At 56.8% G+C, this 25,351-nt stretch overlaps 1 protein-coding gene across 1 annotated transcript; it reads left to right on the plus strand.

Moving 5' to 3' along the window:
• Positions 1–16,688: 16,688 nt before the first annotated feature.
• Positions 16,689–24,928, plus strand: SKOR1 (SKI family transcriptional corepressor 1). Its single transcript, XM_028496302.1, has 9 exons — positions 16,689–16,795; positions 17,017–19,213; positions 20,286–20,376; positions 21,265–21,372; positions 21,890–21,961; positions 23,354–23,428; positions 23,672–23,746; positions 24,259–24,324; positions 24,834–24,928. Exons 1-9 carry the CDS (start codon positions 16,689–16,691, stop codon positions 24,926–24,928), a joined length of 2,886 nt encoding a protein of 961 aa, XP_028352103.1.
• The last annotated feature ends 423 nt before the right edge of the window (positions 24,929–25,351 follow it).

The following is a 25,351-nucleotide window of genomic DNA, read 5'->3' on the forward strand; positions in this document are numbered from 1 at the left end:
AGGTCAGTGCTCAGGGCAGGGAGAGAGCGTCACGGAGCATGTGTTGTGGACTTTTTGAGGAGGAGACGCTCCCCAGAGGGGCCTCCCCAGCCCAGAACATGAACCAGCCACCACCCAGACGTGAAGTTCATTCTTGATTTGAGAAGCTTCACCCAGCCAGCCTGCTATCCCCAAATCCCAAACCAGGGGAGGGAGGGAAAATGATCAGGCATCCCATGCAAGCACTGTGCTGAGGGCTTACTTTATCTACCTGTTTAATCTCTGCAGCAATCACATGAGGTAGAAGGTATTATTAATCTGCCCGTTTTACAGATGGAGAAACCAAAGCACAGAGAGGCTAAGAGACTAGCCCAAGGACACCCAGCAAGTAAGTAGCAAAGTACCGTTTGGAACTCAGAGCCGTTCTCTTAACCCTGGCTCTAGAAGTCAGTTCCACAAGCACTACATATGTAACACGTGAGCGTGCACACACATACCCTGTCCTCAGGAACTCTGGTGTGCAAAGATACTATATCCGTACCTTTGGAGTGGGGCCCAGGGGTCTGCTCTGTGGCCACCCCCAGGACACAGAGGCAGAGCGTCCTCCACTGGCACTGAGAAACACTGCTCTGGAGGGCTCATCAAGGCCCTGGACCTGGAGACCAGCTTCCAGGATGACCTCGGACAAAGCATGTCTCCATCTGAGCCTCAGTTTCCTCTCTGGTAAATGCAGGAGTTGATCCCACTGAGTCCTGGAGTTCCTCCCAGCCCTGATGTTCCAGAACAGGGGTTCTCACCTTTTGGGCCCATGGACCTCCACAGGTGTCACACAGAAGTGACAGACCCTCACCCCAGAATAACGTGCACCCACACGCACACACAGTTTTGTCCACAACTTAGGGTTCATGGAGCCCTGGAACCCACTCACTCGTGGACTCCACGTCTAGAGCCCCAGCTTTGGGGCGGCCCTCAAGGTCTAAGTTTCCCTTGGGTTCAGTCTTGGGAAGATGGGGAGCTGGGCGACCCCTGGGGGGTTCTCCTGCAAAGAGCCCTCTGGCTGACAGGGCCCTCTTTGGCCTATTTAGGCTCGGTCATCCCCCCAGTCACCCTTGACAGCCCCAAGGCCAAGCCTCCCTTGCCCTGAGGGGTCATGGAGGACTGAGACCTGGAACAGGAGGGACGGGAATGAGCTCTCCCTTCTGCCCAGACTGACACCTCACCCACCGTCACCCTGCCCGTGCAGCCAACCTCCACTCCTCCCTTGAGGCCCCTCTCAAACAGCACCTCCTCTTGGAAGCTTCTCTGGTACAGATGTTAGCCCCCTGAGGGTCTGACTCATCACCCCAGGACCTGGCCAGGGTGGCACATGGCAGGTGCTCTGAGTGTGGGAGGGCTGGAGGGCTGGAAGGGTCAGGCCCGCAGGCCCCTCCCCAGGGCTTGTCACTCTCCTGTTCTGGTCTCTCACTCCAACCCTCAGAGACACCCATTTGCCTTCTAACCAGGACATCCAGGAGACCAGACCCCCACGGGATGCAGCCTCGGGCCTCAGACCCTCAAGCCTGGAGGGGGGTGTTTCTGGGACAGGTCAGTTCTCGTGGAGCCCGCAGTTCACACTGGGAGGTGGGTGCCACCCGAGCCTGGAGGCAAGGAGTCCCCTCAGCACTCAGCCCGCTGGACCTTCCTTGTCCTGCCCTTGGTTTTCCCATCTGGGAAGTATGGGTTACAGGACCCCAGGGCTTTGGAGATGCTCCAAGAAGGCATTGGGGACAGGGAGGAAGGGTGGGACCCTTGTTCCCCACACGTGGTCAGACAAAGGCCTTGTGGCCCAAAGCAGTGTGACCCAGAGCTGAGCCCAGCCCATTTGGGGGTTGTCAGGCCAGTGCAAGATGGGCTGGGTGCCGTAACCCGGCTGAGGAAGCCATGGGTGCCCTGCCTGCAGGCCAAGAACCTGGGGCATTGCACTTGAGCTGAACAGACCTGAATCTTTGGGGGGAAGGCATATGCTTCCAGATCTCTGCACACTCAGTGCTGAAGGCCAGAATATAACCTCAAAGTGAGGCCCTGGGATGGTGCCAGGCATGCAGGCAGGCAGCTCCGCAGACCCCCTCTGTCGCACAGGTTGGTTAGACGGGGATGGACAGCTGCCTCCACGTGGGCAGGGGGAATGCAGAGAGGGTCATGATGCTGCCTCAAAGATGTCTTCCATCCCCACTGACTGCTGCCCAAATTCCCCACTGGAGCTTTGTCCTGTAGCTAAGTCTGGGCCCTATTAGGATGGGAGCCTGTGTTCACAGTCAGAGTACAGGGAGGGTGGGGAGAGAGGCAGTGCCAGGCAAGGCTGCAGAAGAGCATGAAACAACAGAAGCAGGAGGGCAAGAAGGGAGCCAGCGCCAACAGCCCACAGCAGCTCAGGCAGCCAGCAGGGTCCTGACTCCACACTTGAGGCCAGGTGGGCTCCCAAGGCTGTACTGGGTCCAGGTCCCAACCTCCTCATTGAGGGGCTGGGGTGCTTTCCCTTCAAGCAGCCAGAAGTGGCTCAATCCAACCACAGGTGGGAGGCTGAGGCCAGGATCAGTTGTGAGGGGCTTGTGGAGAAGGCCAGCAGCTGTGGTGATACGGGACAAGGGTGGGGAGCCCAGGCAGGTGGAAGCAGGAAATGGCCCAGGACGCAGCCCCCAAGCCTGGTCCTTGTGGGCGCTGGCTGCTAGTGCGGGGGTGCGGGGGGAGCAGAAGGGAGATTGGGGGGTGTCACCAGCCCTCGGCGGCAGAGCTGGGTTTTGATGGTGCTTCCTGGCTTTGTCATGACTCCTTTCCGCTTGGCAGAAACCGTGTCCTGATCCACCCCAGATGCCCGTAACCTAAGAGACAGGCAGGTGGGTGCGGCTGGCAATGGGTGGGACCCTGCAGGAGGCAGCCAGGTGGAGTCCCAGAGACAGCCTGGGCTGGCACACTCTATAATCCAAGATGGATTATAAAGTGGGGCGGGGGGAGCCAGCAGAGCCCAGGCCTCGTAATGACAAATTTTCTGCTGAACAACTACAAATATTCGCCGTAACTTTGGACAGAGTCTGAAAAGGACTTTGTTTCCTCCCTTGGCGGTATCATTTGTCTTGTTTTGAAGCCACGAGATTGCAGGGACGAACTTATAGACTAAAGTTTGTCTTAATTGCTGTGGTGTCACCACCTCTCTGGCAGATAACAACACAATGAACAAGTCGATGGGGCTGAGCCCTCCAGGTCCTTCTTCTAAAGTGAGACAAATTTCCCTCCTTTGAGCCCAACAGTCCATCGGCAGCTCTGTCATTTATTTATCTCCCTAACAGTTTGCATTAACTTGCAAGGGATAAAAAGTCTCTCCTGTCCTCAGACTTAGTTAAAAGCAACCAGTCAGGCTGTATTGCTGGTTCTTCCCCAAATTTGCCTTTTATCTTTCTCCCATTTGGGGAGGTGGGTAGTAGGGAGAGCAATGGGGTGCACACTGAGAAAAGCAGTGAGGGTGGCAGGATGAGAAAAGAGCGCAGAGGGTCCCCAGAGTTCCAGTGTCCAGATCACTTTAGTTCTGAGAAAGAGGAGAAATAGTGCTGTCTTGCAGTATCAGCTGGGCACAGCACACTGCCTTCACACTCGCCTTGGTGGTTCCTCCCAGCACCCCTGCAAAGGCAGGGGCATGGTTGCCCCACCTCTGTCTCCCACTCCATGTTCCCATCACAGGGGGTGATGCTCTACTCCTTGAATGAGCTGAGCCCTTTCTGCCTGTGAGCCATTGCACAGGCTGTTCCCTCAGCTCCGGACACCTTTCCCCGCCACCCTTTTTCTCCTGCCCAACTCCTACTCATCTTCCAAGGCTCAGCTGAAATGCTCTGGGAAGGCCTTTTCTGACACCCACCCACCCTGGATCCCCGTCACCGCACGACCTCACTGTCTTGTCCTCATTGCTTTTCTTGCACCGTCTGTCTGCCTTGTTCCAGTGAGAGCCCCAAGAGGCAGGAGCTGGGGCACTGCCTGGCATTCAGGAAATGCTTAAGAAATAGTGATTAAATAAATGGAGGAGAGGCTGGCGGGGCTGGTAGGGCTTCAGAGAACTTAGTGACCCGGCCTCCACCATCCCCCCATCTAGGAACAAGACCCTAGTTAACACTGCACAGCTGTGGAGTGTGGGTGCTCTTCAATCTCCTCTCTATTGTTCTGCATTTTCCTAATATAATGCAACAAACGTATTATTTTTATAATAAAAATAATTTGTTTTAAAGGTATTTTAAATCTCTTGGTCAGCAAGGCAGTGGGAGAGGCAGCATTCAATGTGAGTTCTTCTGACACCCAAATGGAACCCTTCTCCTCCTCCCCCCGCTCTCCACGGCCTCCTGGACCCCTTTTTGACAATCCTGTGTGGGAGGCAGCAGAATGTAGCGACGAAAGGCATGGGCTTGGAGTCACACGGACCTGGGCCCGAGTCCTGGCTCCTCCACTGACTCACTGTGTGACCCTGGGCAGGATGCCTAACCTCTCTGGAAAGGCCTGTTTCCTTTTTGGTAAAATGGGGTAACAAGAGTGTCCACCTAATGGGTTGTTGGTGTCATTATTGAATCATCCTCCATGCTGACCATGACATGCACAAAACACTTCCAAAGGGCTGGTTTCCTCCCCCCTCCTCCTGCAGGCACCCCTGCCCCACATATACACAGACCCACACAGCCACTCCTCAATCCCTGTGACTCCCCACTTTTTCATCTGCCCCCTGCCCTTCAGGTCTGGAGAAGGACAAATGATGAGGGTAATAAGACACATCACTGCCAGCGAGGGCCACTGCACATTTGGCATGAGGTCCTGGCATGGGCATTCTGGCCTCTAATGGCAGTGCCTGTGGGTGACCACAATGCTCTCCACCAGCGTGTTCCTCAGCCTACACCCAGGCCTTCCTTGGCTTCCCCAGGAGGCTTGTGCAGCTCAGGGCAATAGCTCCAGGCTCAGCCCTGGCCATACCCAGTGGGGACAAAGCTCTGGATTCCAGGCAGTAGCTTAGGAGGCTGAGGGTGTGGACAGAAGTGCCCCCACCTGGATGCACACATGCTCTCATCCAATTGCTGTAGTCATCAAGTTCCTGCATACACTCCAGCTTCCCAGGGCCTCTTTTTTGAGAGACAACTGTAGTAGGCAGAATATGACAGCCCCCCAAAGATGTTGACACCCAGAATCTTTGAATATATACATATATTACAGGGAAAAGGGGAATTAAGATTCTTATTCACCTGACTGATTATCCTGGGACTTCCCTGGTGGTGCAGTGGTTAAGAATCCGCTTGCCAATGCAGGGCACACGGGTTCAAGCCCTGGTCCGGGAAGATCCCACATGCCGCGGAACAACTAAGCCCGAGCCCTGGCCCGGGAAGATCCCACATGCCGCGGAACAACTAAGCCCGTGCGCCACAACTACTGAGCCTGCTCTCTGGAGCCCGCGAGCCACAACTACTGAGCCCATGTGCCACAACTACTGAGCCCGCGTGCCTAGAGCCCGTGCTCCACAACAAGAGAAGCCACCGCAATGAGAAGCCCGCGCACCACAACGAAGAGTAGCCCCTGCTCATCGCAGCTAGAGAAAGCCCGCACACAGCAACGAAGACCCAATACAGCCAAAAATTAATTAATAACAAAAATAATTAAGTTAAAAAAAAAGATTTTTCTGGATTATCCAGGTCAGCCCAGTGTAATTATAAGGGTCCTTTAAAGTGGAAGAGGGATGGGGCTCCCCTAGTGGTCCAGTGGTTGAGACTCCACGCTTCCACTGCAGGGGGCGCGGGTTCGATCCCTGATGGGGGAAGTTCTACCTGCTGTGGGGTGCAGCAAAAATGAAGAGGGAAGCACAGGCAGAGAGATTTGAAGATGCTACACTGCTGGCTTTGAAGAAGGACCCAGGAGCTGAGGAATGCAGGTGGCCTCTAGAAGTTGGAAAGGGTAAGGAAATGGATTCTCCCTAGAGCCTCCAGAAGGAATGCAGCCCCGCTAATGCCTTGATTTTAGCCCAGTGAAACCCATTTCTAACTTCTGACCTCCAGAATTATAAAATAATATCAATACATTTGTATTGTGTTAAAACACTGTGGTAGTTATGGCAGCAATAGGAAACTAAATGTCTCCTCTTCATTTTCCAGCCCAGGCTGTCCCCAATGCCTTTGGAATACACTGTTCCGTGCGTACAGCCCTTTACAGTTTACAAAGCCCATATTCCAGGCCCGCATCCTCAGCTGCCCTCCCCGCCCACCAGCCTTTGCCTGCTCTCCTTCTCTCTCCCTCCCTCCCCCCACCTCTCCCAGCACCATGCACCCAGCACCACCAACTCCCATTCTCCAGGAGTCAGTTTCCCTCCTCCAGTTCCACTCCCCTCCCCATTTCCTCCCCAATAGGGCTCAGAACTCAGCCTCCTTGAGCCCTGGAGGCTGACCCTTACAGGGCCTCAGTCATCCCAGTACCAAGGACTAGGGACTTCCCCCAGGGCCCAGTAGAACTCTGAAGACACTGTTTATTCATCAGATCCTTCCTCAGTACCTCCTGTGTTCCAGGAGCTGGGGACACAGTAGGGATCAAGGCAAACTAGTCCCTGCACTCTGGAGCCTCCGTTTCCTCAACTGCAAAATGGGGATAATAATATCTACTTTGCAGGGTTATTGTGAAGATTAGAAATGCATTTATGACAAACGTCTAGCACAGATAACAGAAAATAAGTAATAGCTATTATTATAAGTATTAGTCTTTAGGTGTGATTCATTCATTTCCTTGTAGTCTCTGGTGTGTGGGGAGGTACAACTAAAAAAAATAAAAATAAAATAATAGGGCTTCCTTGGTGGCGCAGTGGTTGGGAGTCCGCCTGCCGATGCAGGGAACACGGGTTCGTGCCCCGGTCCGGGAAGATCCCACATGCCGCGGAGCGGCTAGGCCCGTGTGCCACGGCCGCTGAGCCTGCGCGTCCAGAGCCTGTGCTCCGCAACGGGAGAGGCCACAACAGTGAGAGGCCCGCGTACCACAAAAAAAATAAAAAATAAAAAACAAAATAAAATAAAACAATAAAGCAGGGTAAAGGGATAGAGAGGGACAGGATTAGGGCTGGGGTGGAGCAGTGGTATTGGGAGGAGGGTCACTTTCCTATTTCCATTGATACCAGCTAAGAAAACTGGATCTCCCACTGTGTGCCAGGCTCTGGGCTGGGGCCCCTCATCTCATTTAGTTCTGCCAACATTCCTGTGATGCCAGCATGCCCATTTCATGATTGAGGAAGCTGAGGTTCAGAGAGGTGAAGTAATTCACCCAAAGCCACACAGCCAGGAAGTAGTAGCCATAAGATTTAAACCCAGATGTGTCTGAGGTGAAGGCTGTTTCCTCAGCAACAGCTGTCTCCCTGTAAGATGCAGACCATGTTCTTTCAGAACTCTCGCTCCACTAAGAGACATGGAACACTCCACTGTCACTTCGTCCCAGACCGTGTCGTAATAAAGGCACATGCCACATACATCAGGAGGCAGAGGAAGAAGAGAATTATCAGTGGGGAAAGAGGGAACATCTCAATAATATTTGCGGAGGAATGACTGGTTCCTGATTCTTGAGCAGTGAGCTTCCATTTACATCTGCAGAGGGAGGAGGCTGGCTGGGCCCCCCTCTCTGGGGAGGCCCCATCTCTCCTGGAGAAAGGAAGATAGTCATTTCTCCAGACCAGAAAAGCCAGTGGGGTGCCAAGACAGTGGGGAGAGGATAATATTTTCAACAAATGGTGCTCTGGCAACTGCATATCTGTATGCAAAAGAATAAATTTGGATCCCTACCTCCCATCAGACACAAAAAATTAACTGTAAATGGAACAGAGACCTAAATGTAGGAGTTAAAACTATAAAGGTCTTAGAAGAAAACATAGGAGTAAATCTTACGACCTTAGGTTCAGCAAAATCTTCTCAGTTTTGACACCAAACGCACAAGCAGCAAAAAATAAAAGATAAATTGGACATCATCAAAATTAAAAACAAAAGACATCATGAGAAAGTGAAAAGACAACTCACAGGGCAGGAGAAGATATTTGCAAATTACATATCTGATAAGGGACTTGTATCTAGAATATATAAAGAACTCTTTCAATTTAATAATAAAAATACAAACAATCCAGTTGAAAAAGTGGGCAAAGGATCTGAATAAACATTTCTCAAAAGATGTACAAATGGCTAATAAGCACATGAAAAAGATGCTCAAAATCATTACTCAGCAGAGAAATACAAGCCAAAACCACAGTGAGATACCATTTCACACCCACTAGAATGGTATAATAAAAAATAATAATAATAAAAAGTGCTGTCAAAGATGTGGACAAATCAGAGCCCTCATACATTACTGGTGAGAATATAAAATGGTGCAGTGCTTTGAAAAACCAGTCTGGCAATTCCTTAAAAAAAGATAAACATAGAGTTACCATGTGACCTGACAATTCTACACCTAGTATGTACCCAAGAGAAATGAAAACATACAGTCACACAAAAATGTGTACATTAATGTTCATTGCAACTTCATTCAAAATAGCCAAAAAGTAGACACAACCCAAATATTCATCAGTGGATGAAAAAACAAAATGTGGATATCCATACAATGGAATATTATTTGTCAATAAAAAGGAATGAAGTACTGATAGATGCTACTGCATGGATGAACCTTAAAAACATGCTCAGTGAAAGAAGCCAGACACAAAAGACCACATATTGTACATTTCCAATTATATGAGAAGTCCAGAATAGGCAAAGAGAAAGTAGATTAATGGTTGCCAGGGTCTGGGGGAGGGTGGGAAGATGGGGTGATATCTAATGGGTATGGGTTTCTCCTTGGGGTGATGAAAATGTTCTAAAATTGATAGTGGTGATGGTGTACAATTCTTTGAATACATGAAAAACCATTGAATTGTACACTTTAACTGTGTGAATTACATCTCAGTAAAGCTCAACCTGTCCCAGCAAGCCGACTGAACTCCACCAATGTTCAGGCAGCTGTCCAGAATTGATATGAGGCTGTCAGGGAAGGGGAACTCACAGATATTGAGTACCTACTCTGTGTCATCTGCTTGTGCCAGGCTGGGACCATGAGGCAAATTTTCAGGAGGCTGAGCGTGAATCCCTGCTTAAATTGTGCACCCAAGACACTCAGTCTAGTCCCAGACCTGGCTATGTGCCATACACCCAGCACCTTATTTAATCCTTACGACATCCTTGTGGGACCCAGGATATCCCTGACCCTGTAAGGCCAGGAACTATTTTACAGATGCAAGTTTGGAGACTCAAACAGCAGAACTGGGATTTGAACCCAAGCCTTGCTGAGTCCAGAGTCTGTTCTCTTTCCAGCCCCTCCCCCCACCATGCTGTGTGGAGGAGGCCCTGGGAAGGAAGCCCTTGCTACCAGGGAGCACTCAGCAAGCCTGCCAGCTGCTCCCCACCTGCCTGCCAGAGCCCATTCCCCCCCTCCTGTGAGAACCAGCCTTCAGCCTTCAGAGGCTCTGCCTGAGTAGCCTTGCCTGAATCTGTGTGGAGGCTGAGAAGAATCCCAAGACCTTCCTAGACATCACCAGGAAGCAGAGAACCTACAACTCTTGAAGAACCTGATTGGCCACTAGACAACAAGGGCACCGTTCAATCACTATGGCCAGCAAGTCTGGTCACAGCCGTTCCATTCAAATGTTGTTCACTCATTCATTTAACAAACATGTTGAGTACCAACTGTGTGCTAGGCCTTGTTCTAAGCCCTGGGAATACAACAGCAAACAAAACATTCCAGTGGGAGAGACAGAAAACACGCACAAACAAATCAGGAAATATTAACCAGTGCACAATCCAATGAAGAAAATAAAATAGCATCAGACAGGAGTGAGGGGTCCGGGCAAGCAGACAGGCTTAGAGGAGGCTCAGTGTAGTGTCCAGGAGAGTCCTCTGAGGCTTCTGAAAGGCAGGCACTGAGGAGAGAAATGAAGGTAGCCTGCTCTGTGGCGCGGAAGCCTCTAAGGGCCATTGAATTTTCTTCCTGTGTGTTCCTTGGCTTGGTAAGAAATTTCTAAGTGCCCACAGAGTCTCCCCTGTGCTAAAGATCTTGGATAGAGAGAAACTTAGGGCTAAGCTGGGACTGACAGCAGGTGAACCCTTGGGGAAGGGGAGGCAACTGGGACCCAAACTAGAGATTTTGGGGTGGGGAGGAGTCCTGGCGCCAGCTGAGATACCCACCCTCTTTCACAAATAACCTCTGTTCAGGCCTTGGGGATATCTATGTCTGGTTGGGGCAAATAAGTCTGTCCTGGGCTCCCTCCTCAGTCCCTTCCAGCCTAACTTGCATCCCCAAGTGCAGAGAGAGCCCCAGATTGGACAGAGCCAGGCCCTGCAACCTTCAAACCATTCTCAAGTCCTCCAGGCTCTGCCCCTTCTCCAAGCTTAAGTGACCTACACTCAAGCAGTGTCCCTCAAGCTCCACCTCCCATCCCCTCAGGGCTCCAGAAGAAAAATGTTTATCTGCAGTGCCCTTGGGCCTCTGAGTCAACCCTTCACTCCTGCGAAGTGCCAGTGTGCCCATCCTACAGATGCACATGTTGAGGCCAAGTCAAGGTCCATGGTTACTCAAGTGGTCAGTAGAACTGGATCTAGGCTGAGACTTTTCTCCCTCCTTTTGATGTCCCCAGGGAGAAGTCCTTCGTTGGCAGGAGCGCTGGCCTGGCCTCTGATCCCCAAGAGCCGGGTCTGGGAGGCAGGAACCCGGAGTGTATGGCCTCCGGCAAGCCCTGGCCCCTCCCTGGAGCTTCAGTCTTCCCGTCTGCACACGGAGCGAGGTGGGCACTTCTGAGCACCTTCCTGCGGGTTCTGTGGCCCCTGCCTCTCCCGCGACCTCACCTCTGCTCTCAGCCGCGGCCAGCAGGCCCCGCCCAGCCACCTTCATTTGCTGGGGCCGGGCCGCCGGGAGGGGTTAGGGTCTATCTGGTCGTCGGATTAATATCCAGATATTAAGTAAACAATAAATTAGCAAAACTACAAGAAAATTTTACAGCCCTTTGCATTTGGCAATCATTGAGTGTTAATTAGAAATTCATTACAATTAAAACCCTGCCTAAACAGGGCCTGCGCGCCTTAATTACATCTGATTTTTAATTCAGAATACGTGTTTACACAGTAAGCGCTACGTACCCCATGATTATCCCCAATCCTCTTTATACTGTACTAATTATGTAAATTAAACCTAATTAACTGACGAAAACTGCCGTTAATTCAACTGGTAAAAGATATGTGCTTGAGGAGGAGGCGCGGCCGCCCAGCCCCAGCCCAAGCGGGAGCCGGAATGGGCGTGGGACGCCCGGCTGTGTGCACGCGACGCCGGGGGCTCAGAGGCAGCACGGACCCGGGGCTGGTCGGTTGCACGACAGGCGCATCCCTGATCCACAGTCTGGCCTTCCGACCCTGGTGCACACGGCAGTGGATAAAAGATTCAGCGCCAATGGGGGTCAGGAAGGCCAAGGGCACCGACTCCCGCGGGTTCCCCAGGCTCTGGACAGGGCCGCACGACTCAGAGCCCTGTCTGAGCAAGAGGGGTGCCACCCTCCCCTGTCTGAGCCCGAGTTCAAGTCCCAGCGCTGCCCTGCACTGGCTGCCTGCATCTGAGCAAGTGACCTGGCTTTGCTAGGCCTGTTTCCTCCTCACGGAGTGTTCTGAGGGCGATCCTAAAAGCTCCTCGTGAGCTGTGCAGCACTTGTCTTCCTTCACTAAACGAGTCCCTCCAGGCAGCGTGCAACGCACGACATTTGGGGTCTGGGAGATCAGCCTGCACCCCTTATTGACCGAGGAACCTGGGTGAGTTGGCTTCCACTGCCTGACCCTCGGTTTCCTGCCTGTAAAATGGGAATAAATGATTTCTACCTATTTCCAGGGCCGTTGTGAGAAAGGGCTCTCTGAAAACTGTAAAATGCTCTTTGCGGTGATACTAACCAGCTGGACTCTGGTCCAGAGCAGAGCCTAGCTCCGACCCCAAGACCCGCTCCCCGGAGATCACTACCCCTCAAGGGAGCGGTGCCGCCGCCTCAGCCTCTCTCCAAGCTCCTTTAAGTCTTTGTCCATTGCAGAGCCGGGTGAGGGAGCAGGCTGGGTCTGCGAAGCCTGACCGGGTGCAGGGAGCTGTCCGCAGTTTGGTTCTGAACGGAGACGCAGGGGTGAACCTGCACCCCGCTGGCGTTGCAACCCGCGTAGAGAACTTTTGTCTGAGAAGTCCCCGGGGCCCCGCGGCCCGGCTGCCGGGAGTTCTCTAGAGGCCGGCTCCAGAGGCGTTGCTGGCCCTCGCAGTACAATAGAGGCAGGGTAGGCAGGCCCTGCTCAGGGGAATCCTCCCCATCTTTTTCCCACTCCCAAGCCCTACCACCCCGGGGGGCGTCCTGGCTCCGAGACCGCTGTCACCACCACGCCGAATTCTGAGATGCCTTTTAAAAAATCATTAGGAGACTAAGAATAATTACCGAACGGGATTGTAATTATGGGGTGGGGAGGCCGGCCGAGGGAGGGGGGATGAGCAGGTGGAGGCTGGGGGCGGCTCTCGGACCGGGACGGAAAATAGGTTCCTGTTTTCCTTGGAGGGAAGTGGGGCGGGAAGGAGGTCGAGATCGGCAGAGTTAGAACGGGACAGAGGCAGAGCCTGGGAAACACGCGCCAGTGGAGGGGCAAGAGTCAGGGAGAGAAAAGGGGCTGAGCAGGCTGTGGGAGGAAAGAAAGAAAGACAAGGAAATCCAAGAGAGAAAGACGGGAACTCTGGAAGGTGAAAGCGCAAGAACCCCTCTAGAAGAGACCGCGCAGCAGAGACTAAGCCCTCAAGCTTGCGGGGGAGGGTAGTTTCGTGGCCTCGGAAAACGCGTTAGCCAAGGGGAGAAGGGGGTAGCAAACGAGTCCTAGGGCCTGGCCGCCCCCTCTCTCCGAGGGTACGCCTGGGTGATCCGCTCCCACCCCCAGAGGCGTGTCCCAGGGTCCCTGCGACCCCGCAGAGAAGAGAGAAACAGAGGAGAGAAGTGGAGGAGAAGGGCGAGACGAACCCTAGAGGAGCCAGAATGCCGGAGGGGAGAGGGCCTGTAACCCAGAGCGAGAGGGAAAACGAGGGGGCGAGGGCGACCCGGCGCCGCTGGCCGCGGAAGATTTATGGCGCCGCCCGGGTTCCAAGGACGGGCTGCTCTCGTCGCTGCTGCCCGCGTCGGTAGCCGCCACGGCCGCTGCGCCCCCTGCCCTGGCGGCCCGCCGCGCCCCGGGCCATGCCTGCCATTATTAACTTCTGTTTGATTAGGGTAATTGTTCAAACTTGGGCCGGACAGTATGATTAATTATAGTTTAATTAACGTGTCCATTAAGGACACTTAATGCCACGGAGGGGTGGGGGGCGAGGGGGCGTACGGGTGCGGGCACAGAGGGAGGGAGTGCGACCGATAAATAAGGAAAGACGGAGATTGAGAGAGAGGGAGAAGATGAGACCCACTGGGATAGTGGAGGAAAAGGATGGTGAAGACAGAAGCCGGCAGAGAAAAGAGAGGGGTGGAGAGAAATGGAGCTCTGGGAAGAGAGAAGATGCCAGGGAGCGTCTGCAGCATCAGGGGCTAGAGCCCCACCACGGGGAAATTGATTTCACAGGAGAGCTAGGGAGTAGTCTAGTGGTCAACTAGTAGTTGACCCCAGGTATCTCCCAGTGATGACTTGGCTCCAGCCCTGGGCTGGTTGGTGTTGGTGGGGGGAGAGTCAAGGCCTAGGACCTCCAAACCCAGTTCCCGAGTCCACAGCTCGGTGAAGGAGGCAGGAGGTCGCCCCTCCCCAGGCTGGAGCTGCCCTGACACCTCGCATCCAAGTCTGAAGCCGTGGGGGAGTTGGTTCTGCCCCTTTCCAGCTGCCATCCCCTGGTACCCCACACCCTGATCTCTGCTCCGGCTCCCCACACTACTGGCTTCCCAAGGCCACTGCCTTGGCCCGAAAGTGCAGTACCCATCCCCTCTCCCTTTCCTTCTGAATCTTCCGTAGCCCCATTACCTGGCCTTGGTCTCGGTCCTGGCCCCTTAGCCGGGAGCGCTGAGGCCTCCCCACTTTGTTCTTAGGGGCAAACTTTGTGGCCCCGGGCCCTACCTCCCTCCTGGTCCCCTTAATGAGCTTGGGCCGCAGGTGCCGGGCGCAGGGAGCAGGTGTGTGGCCGCTTACCTGGGGCGCCCAGGCCCGGGGGCTGTGGGGAGGCGGAGGGCGCGGCGCGTGGCCCGCGGACTAGCGGACCCCGGGAGGGCACGAGTGACTGCGCGGGCGGTGGGTGTGGCGCCCCGGCTCGCAGATGTCAGGCGCGCCCGCCCCGCGCTGGCCTCGCCACTCGGGCTGTCACCGCGCCTTGCCAGCCGCCGCGCCATGCGCTCCAGGCTTCGGCCTCCACTCCGGGCTCGTCCGGGGCATCAGGGGCAAAGGCACAGGGCACAAGTCTCCCCGCCCGGGACTCTGGAGCCCCGCGCCTGTTGAGAGACGGCGCCGCGCGGGAGGGGCCAGCGGGACTGCGAGTGTGAGCGCGGGGAGCCCGGGAGCGCGGCTGTGCGCGCGCGCGGGGAGGGGCCGCGCCGTCACCCGGAGAGCCCGGCGGATCCCGGACTCCCGCCCGCCGCTCCGCCCGCCGCGCACCTCCGTTCACCGCTCGCCCGGCTCCAGCCGCCGCCGCACGGTGAGTACCCGCGCCTGGTCGCCGGTTGCCCCCGCGCCCTGTCTCTACAGCTTTCTTCGTTTAGTTTTTCCGATTTGGGTTCTTGTGGTGGTTGTTTTTATTATTATACCTAAAGACCATCGCCTCACTCTCTGCGCTGCCTGCCTCCCGCCTCGTCGCCCTCTCCAAGCTCACCCCTCAAGCCCCACGAGCCGGCGAGGGCTCCCTGAGCCGCCCTGGCCGCTGATCCTTGTCGCTGCGCACAACCCTTTGCCCGGGCTTTCCACTCTGGCTTTCGAAATTCGGTTCCTTTCCTAGGGTCCCCCTTCTCTTGGCTCCGGGGTCCGGAGCCCCCTCCCCCATTAGGGAAAACCCCGGGGGGACTCCAGACCGTCAGCCTGGGGAGGACGCGCTCGGATCAGGGCGCTCCCTTCACTGCATGCGGGCAAGGCACACTTGCCGATTTCGGGAAACGGAGAAGACATCATCATTTCCCAGAACCGTGGCGCCCTCGCCACCTCCCTAGCCTGAGAACCCTTTAAAAGGGGGGTGCGGGGCTTTTCTTTCTGACCCCTCAGCCGAGGAGTCAGGACAGTGCTTTTGCCTCCTAAAATGTGGCAAGGGACTTCAACGCAAAAGGAGGGTCTACTAGTTTCAATTCGATCCACGGAGATAAAGAAGAAACAGACAGATAACAGATAAATAGCTTGATACTTGAAGAAGGTATGAAGACAGATGGGAGAAAGAGGAGCTAGCGAGGAGAGACAGACAGCTCAGGAACAGATAAGATCGACAGATGCGGGGTACCTAGACAAACAGAGAGGGAGGGAGAGAGACAGACCGACAGAGGATCCCAGTCTCCTTAATGAAGCTTTTGAGCTCGGATGCCCTGTCCTGCTAGAGCTGCCCCCTTTGAAAATGGATTTGCCTTTTCTGCCGAGTTTAGGGGAGGGGCCCTCGGGGTTGGGCTGCCTGGGCCGCAGGAGCCCCTGCAGCCATGGGCCGGGTGGGAGGCTTCGGTGTCTGAGGACACGTGGCTGGGCTCAGCCACCTAGGGGGCCCCAAGCATCAATCCCCGGGTCCTTCCCGCTGCTGATGTCTGCAGACGCGGCTGCCTCCCTGCCTCAGCCAGAGAGCAAAGCTCGGGACCAGCAGTAACTTTTGACCTGGAGCCTTGAGGTGGCTTCAGAGACCGGCCAGGTTCCTTCTCAGCCCATATGAGTCAGGACAGACCGGCATGAAGGATACTAAAAAAAAAAAAAAAAAAAAAAAAAAAGACGCCCCCAAAAGAGGAAGCTCAGAACCTGGAGAGGCTGCATTTGGCCTGAGTGGGAAAGGCATATCTGAAGGAGGAAAACTTAGGGAGTGGATGCCTAGAAGCAAAAGAGAAGTGGCTTCTGAGAAACTTCCTTGAGAACCTCTCCGTCCCACATGCTGACACGGAGGGAAATCAGCTTTTGTCTGGAACGCAGCTAAAAATGCAGAAAATGTGGTTAGGAATTGCTTGACCCTGATCCCACCGATGGTTGGAAAGAAAACGGTTTATATTTCCAGCCGGAATCTTTCTGCTCAACGAACGCGAGGCTCCGGGCGTGAAAGGAAAAGCTTGTGTTTGTGGAAAGCAGTGCTGTTATCCCGGGGAGCCGGCTTGGCGCGGAGCTGGGTGCAGTGGGGGCAACCCTGGGGCTGGGCACTCACGGCGTGCTTTGGAAAGAGTCGGGTTCAGCACCACGAACAGCGGTCGCCTCTGTCTCTCCCCGCCTCCCTCACGGCCTCTAGGCCCTCCTCCTTCTCCTTGCCACCTCCCCACCCCCCGCCCCGCCCCGCCCCCTGCTGTCTGGAGATGGGCAGTGACCGCCCCTCCCCCCTCCCTATTCCTCCCTGCGCTGCCCCCGCCCGCGTGCATGCGCGACTGAGCAGAGGGGCGGCCTGTCCCCGACGTCAGGGCTTCAGGACCCGGACGGGTAGGGCAGCCTGCGAGGGTGGCCGAAGACGCACGGATCTGGGCGCCAGCAAGCCTGGGTTCAGCAATGGCTTTGCTGTGTGGCCTTGGGCAAGTCACTCTCCGTCTCTGGGCCCCACTTCCTCCCCTGTCCGAAAAGAGGATCAGGTTCCTAGCTACCGGGGCATTCCTGAGGTCTCAGTTACCCATACTTCTCCTCCAAACCCCGGGGGCTTTTGTTCCAGTGCCAGCACGCGTCTGAATAACAAAAGGCGCCCGTCCTGGGGGCGAATGAGCTTGGACTCCCCATTGCCAAGTTTCCCCGCGCGCCCGACTCGGCGCGCCCTGCTGGGCGGGCCCAAGCGGCGTTGGCGCTGAAAATGGCTCATCGGCTCTCTGCTTTCTCTGTTTCGCAGGAGCGGCGGCATGGAGGCTCTCACCACTCAGCTGGGGCCGGGGCGCGAGGGCAACTCCTCGCCCAACTCCAAGCAGGAGCTGCAGCCCTACTCGGGCTCCAGCGCTCTCAAACCCAACCAGGTGGGCGAGACGTCGCTGTACGGGGTGCCTATCGTGTCTCTGGTCATCGACGGTCAGGAGCGCCTATGCCTGGCACAGATCTCCAACACCCTCCTCAAGAACTACAGCTACAATGAGATCCACAACCGCCGCGTGGCCCTGGGCATCACGTGCGTGCAGTGCACACCGGTGCAGCTGGAGATTCTGCGTCGGGCCGGGGCCATGCCCATCTCGTCGCGCCGCTGCGGCATGATCACCAAGCGCGAGGCCGAACGCCTTTGCAAGTCGTTCCTGGGCGAGCACAAGCCACCCAAGCTGCCCGAGAACTTCGCCTTCGATGTGGTGCACGAGTGCGCCTGGGGCTCGCGTGGCAGCTTCATCCCCGCGCGTTACAACAGCTCGCGTGCCAAGTGTATCAAGTGCGGTTACTGCAGCATGTACTTCTCGCCTAACAAGTTCATCTTCCACTCGCACCGCACACCCGACGCCAAGTACACGCAGCCCGACGCAGCCAACTTTAACTCGTGGCGCCGACACCTCAAACTCAGTGACAAGTCGGCCACAGACGAACTGAGCCACGCTTGGGAGGACGTCAAGGCCATGTTCAATGGTGGCACTCGCAAGCGGACCTTCTCGCTGCAAGGAGGCGGCGGCGCCAATGGCGGGTCGGGTGGGCAGGGGAAGGGTGGTGCTGGTGGTGGCGGCGGGGGCGGCCCGGGGTGCGGCGCGGAGATGGCCCCAGGCCCGCCGCCCCACAAAAGCCTGCGCTGTGGCGAAGAAGAGGCCGCCGGACCTCCCGGGCCGCCTCCTCCTCACGCGCAGCGGGGACTTGGTCTGGCGGCGGCAGCCGGCGGCCCCGCGGGCCCCGGAGGGCCTGGTGGTGGCGCCGGCGTTCGCAGCTACCCGGTGATCCCAGTGCCCAGCAAGGGCTTTGGCCTCTTGCAGAAGCTGCCCCCGCCGCTTTTCCCTCATCCCTACGGTTTCCCCACGGCCTTCGGCCTCTGCCCCAAAAAGGACGACCCCGTGCTAGGCGCGGGCGAACCCAAGGGCGGCCCAGGCACCGGGAGCGGCGGGGGCGCGGGCACTGGCGCAGGCGCGGGCGGCCCAGGCGCCGGCCACTTGCCCCCCGGGGCAGGGGCTGGCCCGGGCGGCGGCGCCATGTTCTGGGGTCACCAGCCCCCCGGAGCAGCCAAGGACGCAGCGGCCGTGGCTGCGGCGGCTGCCGCAGCCACTGTGTACCCGACGTTTCCCATGTTCTGGCCGGCGGCAGGCAGCCTCCCAGTGCCGCCCTACCCAGCGGCGCAAAGCCAAGCCAAAGCCGTGGCGGCGGCTGTAGCGGCGGCAGCGGCGGCGGCGGCGGCTGCTGCCGGTGGCGGCGGCCCCGAGCCCCTGGACGGTGCCGAGCCGACAAAGGAGGGCGGCCTGGTCGCAGAGGAGCGCTGCCCCAGCGCGCTGTCCCGCGGGCCGCTGGACGAGGAGGGCGCGGACGAGGCGCTGCCGCCCCCGCTGGCCCCGCTGCCCCCGCCGTCCGCACGCAAAGGCTCCTACGTGTCGGCCTTCCGGCCTGTGGTCAAGGACGCCGAGAGCATCGCCAAGCTCTACGGTAGCGCCCGCGACGTGTACGGCGGCGGGCCAGCCCGTGGGCCCGGGCCAGGCGCAGGGTCCAGCGGCGGCTACGTGAGCCCGGACTTTCTGAGCGAGGGCAGCTCCAGCTACCACTCCGCCTCCCCCGACGTGGACACTGCGGACGAGCCCGAGGTGGACGTGGAGTCCAACCGCTTCCCCGACGACGAGGGAGCCCCGGACGAGGCCGAGCCCGGCGCGCCCGGCGCGCCCAGCACAGGAGACGGCCCCGATGGCGACCAGCAGGCAGGGCCCCTGTCTACCACCTCATCGGGCGCCGACGGCCCCACAGACTCTCCCGACGGCGGCAGCCCTCGTCCCCGGCGCCCCCCGGGTCTACCCCCAGCCAGTCGGTCCGCATTTGGGGACCTGGCGGCTGACGACATTGTGCGGAGACCGGAGAGGAGCCCGCCAAGCGGCGGCTATGAGCTGCGAGAGTCTTGCGGACCGCTGGGGGGGCCCGCGCCGGCCAAGGTGAGCCCCGCGCCCGCCCCGCTGGGGGCGCCTCTTTGCTTACCCCTCGGCAACTCTGGGATGTGGGGCAGGCCCTGGCCGGGTGGGGGACGGAAATTTTGTTCTGAGCGAGCGTTCCAGCAGTAGAGGCCCCGGCTGCTCTGGATAGGCCCAGCTTCGGGAGCTCTGTGGAGCTGGGCTCGCTGGGACCCCCGACTGAGGGTTTCGGAAGATCGGGGGGTGGGGGTGGCGGGTAGGCCTGAAGAATGCGTGTGCTGTGTTTTTGTTGATGGGAGTGGGGAGGAGACAGGCAGAGACTGGCAGTCACACAGAGACAGAAAGGTAGAAATAAAATGGGTCTGGAGGAAAGGGACCAAAATCCAGAGAAAAGCGCTCAAGATGCCGGGCCGGTAGCACGCCCTCCCGGATGGGGATGTGAGCCCCGGGGAAGACGAGCCGGTAAACAGAGGAGAGGGATGCCTCTCCACCAAGCCGCAGTACGGGGTCCCCGGAATCTTCCTCCACACGAACTCGTAGTTTTCCGAGTCTCTTCGAATTCCTGTCCTAGGAACCGCAGGGTTCGTTGGCAGGAAGCTGTCGTCGAGAAGGTGTGCGGGGCGGGAGAGGGGCTCTCTGGCTGCCGGGGCCGCGGGTTCGGGTGGGGGGTGTGCACTTGAAAGTGGGTGCGCACACCTGTACATTTCCATTCGGTCCATTAAAAAACGAATCATTAGCCGGATGCGAAAGGCGTCGTTTATACCGGGGACTGGGCGCGGGCGGGAGGGAAGACGCTGAGACGGGCGAAGAGGGTGGGGGCGGCTTTCAGCTGCCCTTGGCTTGGGAGCCGCTTTGTGTTTCGGGTAATTTTCTCGAGGGCGCTAATAATTACCAGGAATCCACAACGGTGATGCGGCCTCCGAGGGCGCAAGGCTGCGGCGCGTGCGTCACGGCCGCCCGGGGCGCTCGGGTCCAGCGGGCGAGCGCACCTCCGTCACCCCCTCATGTTCCCTCCTGGCCGCGGCGCAGGGCTGGGCTGCTGCGAGCCGCCGCCAAACGCCCCCCCTAACCGCCTGTCATTTCTCGGCCGCCGCAGGTGTACGCGCCCGAGCGGGAGGAGCACGTGAAGAGCGCGGCGGCGGCGCTGGGGCCCGCGGCCTCCTACCTCTGCACCCCCGAGGCCCACGGTAACGCCCCCAGCCCCCCTAACGAGGTCCCTGGGCAGTGTGATGGGGGGACCGCGCGCAGAGGGCCGGGACCAGAGCAGGCCTGCGAGGGAAGACGAGAGGAGGAAAGACAGAGGCAGAGAAAATGAGAGAAAGAGGGAGAGGGAAAGAAAAACAGTGAAAGAAAAAGGAAGCTAAGCGAGGACTCCCAACGACTTACATCCGTCCTCTCCACCGCACAGACACCGCTCACGTACACCTCAGGCACTGGGTTAAACCTTTTACAAACCACGCCTGGCGTCCTTTTCAGATCCTCTCATTTATTCAGCAAGTGTTTTGGCCGAGAGGTCCCCTGTGGTCAGGATGGATCCGGGAGGGGGTGGGGACGCATGGCCACCCCCTTGGGGACCCCTGAAGTGCCGTGGTAGCTGCAGCCCAACGCGGGGGCACGTGCGCGTGGGACCCAGTGGCTCTCAGAGAATGGACTGAGGGCCTCGGAAATCCGGGCAGGCCAGGCCGGGGAAGAGGTCTCCCCCGCTGCCGCCACCCTGAGGGTCGCCGCCTGGGCCGCGTTCTCGGCGCAGGTAGACCCGGCGGCCACGCGCGCTCGCGGTGCCCCAGTATCTGCACGCGATGTAGGTCGCTTGTCCCTGGTGGGCTCGGCTGCTCGTTTTGCTCTTTTCCAAGGGGCTGGGGAGGGGGCGTGGAGCCGGAGATGAGCAGATCGCGCGCGGGGGAGGGGGTGCCCGGCCCAAAGCCTGAGGGTGCGAGCCCAGGCGCACAGCCGGGAACCAGCGGCGGCCACGACGCTTTTAATTAGGGCTCGGGCGCCCCGACCGCGGCAGCTCTGGCCGTATCGGGGTCACGGTTTCTTTGCCTCTCCTTGAAACTCGGTTTATTGCCTTTAAGAGCCAGATAAGGAAGACAATCACTCGACTGCCGACGATTTGGAAACAAGGAAATCCTATCCAGACCAAAGGAGTATCTCCCAGCCAAGTCCCGCAAATACAGACAGAGGTGAGCCCTAGGACCTTCGCACTCCACCCCCACCCGGGAGCTGGGCCCCAGGTCGCCCAGGTTTCCACCTGCTCCAGCGGCAAGACTAAGGGGCTGCCGTTCCTCTCTCGCGGCTGGCACATAAATATTTAAATAGTGTGGGCAAGGTTCAGGCCAGGTTTCCTGAGTTGCTTACCTCCTTGGTGGGTTTGGGGCTCTTCCGTGAGGGAAGGAGGCTTACTAGGATATGAGAAACACCATCACCCACATAAAACAGGTCAAGCGGCACTTCCTGCCCTAAGATAGCCTGTTTTCCCTGGGTCCACTCTCTTCCAGCGGGTCACTCTCTAAAATAAAGGCTGTACCCCTAAAATAATGACTTGAAAGGTGGGTAGTACTGGATGTCTGTAACTGTCTCCTCTAAAGGCAGAGCGTCTGAAATAGGTTTCCAACTTAGCACAGTTCCCAGGAAGCTCACCCCTCCCCTCCCAAGGCCTCACCCAGGACAAAACCCCTCTTACTTGCCCTTGTATCCCAGGCGAAGATGGGCTCACCCTAGATGTCACGGGAACTCAACTAGTGGAGAAAGATATCGAGAACCTGGCCAGAGGTGAGGTTAAATCTGTGAAATGGGGGTACACTGTGCTTGGGGGCAATGGGCCCTTCTTGTAAAGTGGTGTTATTCGTGTAGGAGTAAGTGTGAGAAGAAAAGTCTCTAGGGGAATCAGTCTTCATTGAGCCAAAGGGATAATTCCCTTGGACACATTATCCTGGCACAGAGGTAGGGGTGGGGGGCGGGAAGTGGAAGGGTGAAGTGAGCAGGGGAAGGGAACCAGCCACCCCAGAGTTCCCAAGGCTGGGCCTGTCTGAATAGCCCAGTGAGAAAGAAAAATGAGTAATGATCCTCAGAACTTGATGCATGTGGACAATCAGACAGGGCAATCTGGGTCTCTCAACCTCATCTGAATAGCAAGATTTTGAGGACGCATTTACTTCAGGAATGTCTCAGAGGGTTTTGTTTTTTTTTGTTTTTTTCCTGGAATTAATGCATAACTGACGCCACCCCACCCTAAATAATGTGAGGATGGACCTTGTTTGTGGAATGGGGTCCTGGGGTTGCTGCTCCACTGCAAAAGGAAGAGTGTGACTTGAGTCACAGAGAAAGGAGCTTCTAACCCACTTTGCTTCTCTGTCTCCCATTTTTGTGTTTTCTGAGCACCTGCTAGGGAAGGATTTCTCAGAGAGCCTCCCTATGTGGAGGACCAGATACCAATAGCTCCGTGGTCAGGGCAGCCCCCTGCCACTCCTTTGGAGCTGCTTTTGAGGGCACCAACGGGGCTTTCCACACCCAATTGCCTCTCCATGCCCCCACCCAACCCAGGGTTGGGCTTGGAAATTGGTGTGGGGAGGGAGAGAAGCACTGATGGTCTTCCACTCTTCCTAATTACAGATTTTACAGGCTATGTGATTACCTTCAAAATCCTTGGTGCTTTTTATGAGCGTTCTTAGCATGAATTTGGGGTCTTGGGACCTCTTGAAATTGTAAACAAACTGTTGTGAATATATGTATTTTTCCAGGGCAGAGGTCCAAGGCTTTGACCAGATTCTCCCTGGTCTGTATCATTGAAGGGAGGGATTAAGTCTGTCAATTGAAGGGGTAAACGCGTCTTCCTAGGCCAACCTCTAAGCTTAGGGAGTTACGGACAACTTAAAGCAGAAACCATGCTGGTTAGCGCCTGGGGCCAGGGCCTAGAAGTCCAACATGCATTCTACTATCCTGAATTTGATTCTCCTGGGCAACCTAATCCCCTAACCCCATTTCTTGCCCAAATCCTTTGGATGCAGATGGAAAAACTGAGTGTTGAGGGCCTCTACCATCCAGTCCCACCCTCCCCTACTCCCGTCTCAGGGGAACTGGCCAGGGGAGGACCTGGGTACCTTATGGGCCCCCTGAGTCCCACCACCCACTTCCTTTATCTCCCCCACTCTCGCCCCTTCACAGACGAATTGCAAAAACTGCTCCTGGAGCAAATGGAGCTCCGCAAGAAGCTGGAGCGAGAATTTCAGAGTCTCAAAGGTACCCCATCCAGATCCGCCCCACCTCATCACCAGAGCCTTCTTCCCGCAAGCCCCGGGCTGAGCCCGGGACCCCAGTGCCAGCAGCTGCCGCTCCGCACGAGGCCGGAGCCACAGAACCCTCCTTTTCCGGGGTTTCCCACTAGGCCAAAGACGGAGGGGGTGGGGTGCGGCTGGGGAGTGGAGAAACGCGGCCGAGGGAGGGGGCTGTGCGTAACAGCTCTCACTTAATCAATTTGCACAGATAATTTTCAGGATCAAATGAAGAGGGAATTGGCTTATCGAGAAGAAATGGTGCAACAGCTGCAAATTGTCAGAGGTAAGACAGGAGTCAGGTGAGCGCGTGCACGGGCCGTAACTGCCTCTCGTCTGGCAGGAGCCGCAATGTTGGCTCAGTCATTTGGATTTAAATTGAAGGTAATTTAACAATTATTTTTTTTATATAATATCCTTTGTATACTCTGATTAGCCTCAGAATGGCAAGCGAGCCCAGCAAACGGCTTGCAGGCATCATTACATGGAGTGATTGAACTTCTTATCGCGGCAATTTCCATGGTTTCTAAATTAAAAATCGAGGCGTAAAATTACCTGGGAAGTAATGCCTAAGTTTGCTTTAATTTTGGTTAGATCCGTCTGCCTTTAAGCACCATCCCAGGCCATTTCCTCCCTCTGCCAAGCTGCAGTTTGGAACTTTGACGCCCCCTCCCTCAGTCTCCGGGACTTGTTTCTGCCAGGAGCTGAGCGCTGAGAAGAGGGTGAGGCCCGGGCTGTGACCCCAGCGGGCCCTAAGGTGGTCTCATTTCCTCACTGGCTATTTCCTATGTCTTCCAGATACTCTGTGTAACGAACTTGACCAAGAGAGGAAGGCGCGCTATGCCATCCAGCAGAAATTAAAAGGTGCGGAAGCCGGGGAAAGAAGGAGGGGTGCCAGGCGCTGGCTGTGCAGGCGAATGAAAGAATGAATGAATGAATGAACGAATGAATGAATGGCAGTGCTAGTGAGAGGGGAAGGCCAGGTCTACAGAGATCAGTAGCTGAGAAGAGGGAAATGGGAATTGATTTTAATGGAGAAATGATGCTAGAACGGTGGGATAGGGAGAAAGAGCCCCTTGAGCTCTGGGCGTTGGGAAATCTGCCACCGGGTCCAAATCTGGTTTGGGGCCGATCAACCTCCCTCTTACTGTGCCTCAGTTTCCTCTTCTGTAAAATGGGCCAGTTGAACTAGATCAGTGGTTCTGGATAGCCAGGATCTCTCTACTACCCTCTCACCTTCTGATGCTCTCTCTTGAGAACCCCTGAGCCTGAAGGGGGTGGGTGAGACCCGGGCGGACAGGGGAGCGAGGGAGCCCGTGGACCGCGCAGACCTGGCGAGGCGCCCAACATGGCCCAATCGACTGTCTCTCCAGAAGCCCACGACGCCCTGCACCACTTCTCCTGCAAGATGCTGACGCCCCGGCACTGCACTGGCAACTGCTCCTTCAAGCCCCCGCTGTTGCCCTAGGGCCGGCCCGGCCGCGCCCACGCGCCCTCAAGCCATGCTGCTCTCTTTTTGTAAATACCCGCGGCCGCGGCGGCCTAAGGCGAGATACAAGCCATTCGGACTGGACCGATGTAAATACAGCCTCCCGCCCGCCCGCCCGCCCCCTCCCGGGCGCCCCCGCCCAGGACCCCGTCTCCGTTTCCAAGTGTAAATACCACCTCGCCCCACGGTTGAACTCCTGGGCCTCGGACCTCATGGGGTTAACTGGACCGAAGGGGGTAAGAAAGGGGAGGGGGCCTCTCCCCCCTGTACAGCCTCGGAACCCCAATTGTGAATACAATGTAGGAACTTCGCTGGCCCCGCGCTCCCCGTCCCGTCCACTTCTGAAACTCTTGTTCCTAATGACAAAGTGGCTACGTGCAATGGATATAAATGTACTGTGAG

The sequence above is a fragment of the Physeter macrocephalus genome, chromosome 11, assembly GCF_002837175.3.
Source record: "Physeter macrocephalus isolate SW-GA chromosome 11, ASM283717v5, whole genome shotgun sequence".
Classification (NCBI taxonomy): Eukaryota; Metazoa; Chordata; class Mammalia; order Artiodactyla; family Physeteridae; genus Physeter; species Physeter macrocephalus.

Coding starts and splice junctions, on each gene's coding strand:
- SKOR1 (XM_028496302.1), top strand. CDS start 16,689: ATGGCTTTGCTGTGTGGCCTTGGGCAAGTCACTCTCCGTCTCTGGGCC. Junction 20,377..21,264: donor CTGCACCCCCGAGGCCCACG/GTAACGCCCCCA, acceptor ATTGCCTTTAAG/AGCCAGATAAGGAAGACAAT. Junction 23,429..23,671: donor AGAATTTCAGAGTCTCAAAG/GTACCCCATCCA, acceptor CAATTTGCACAG/ATAATTTTCAGGATCAAATG.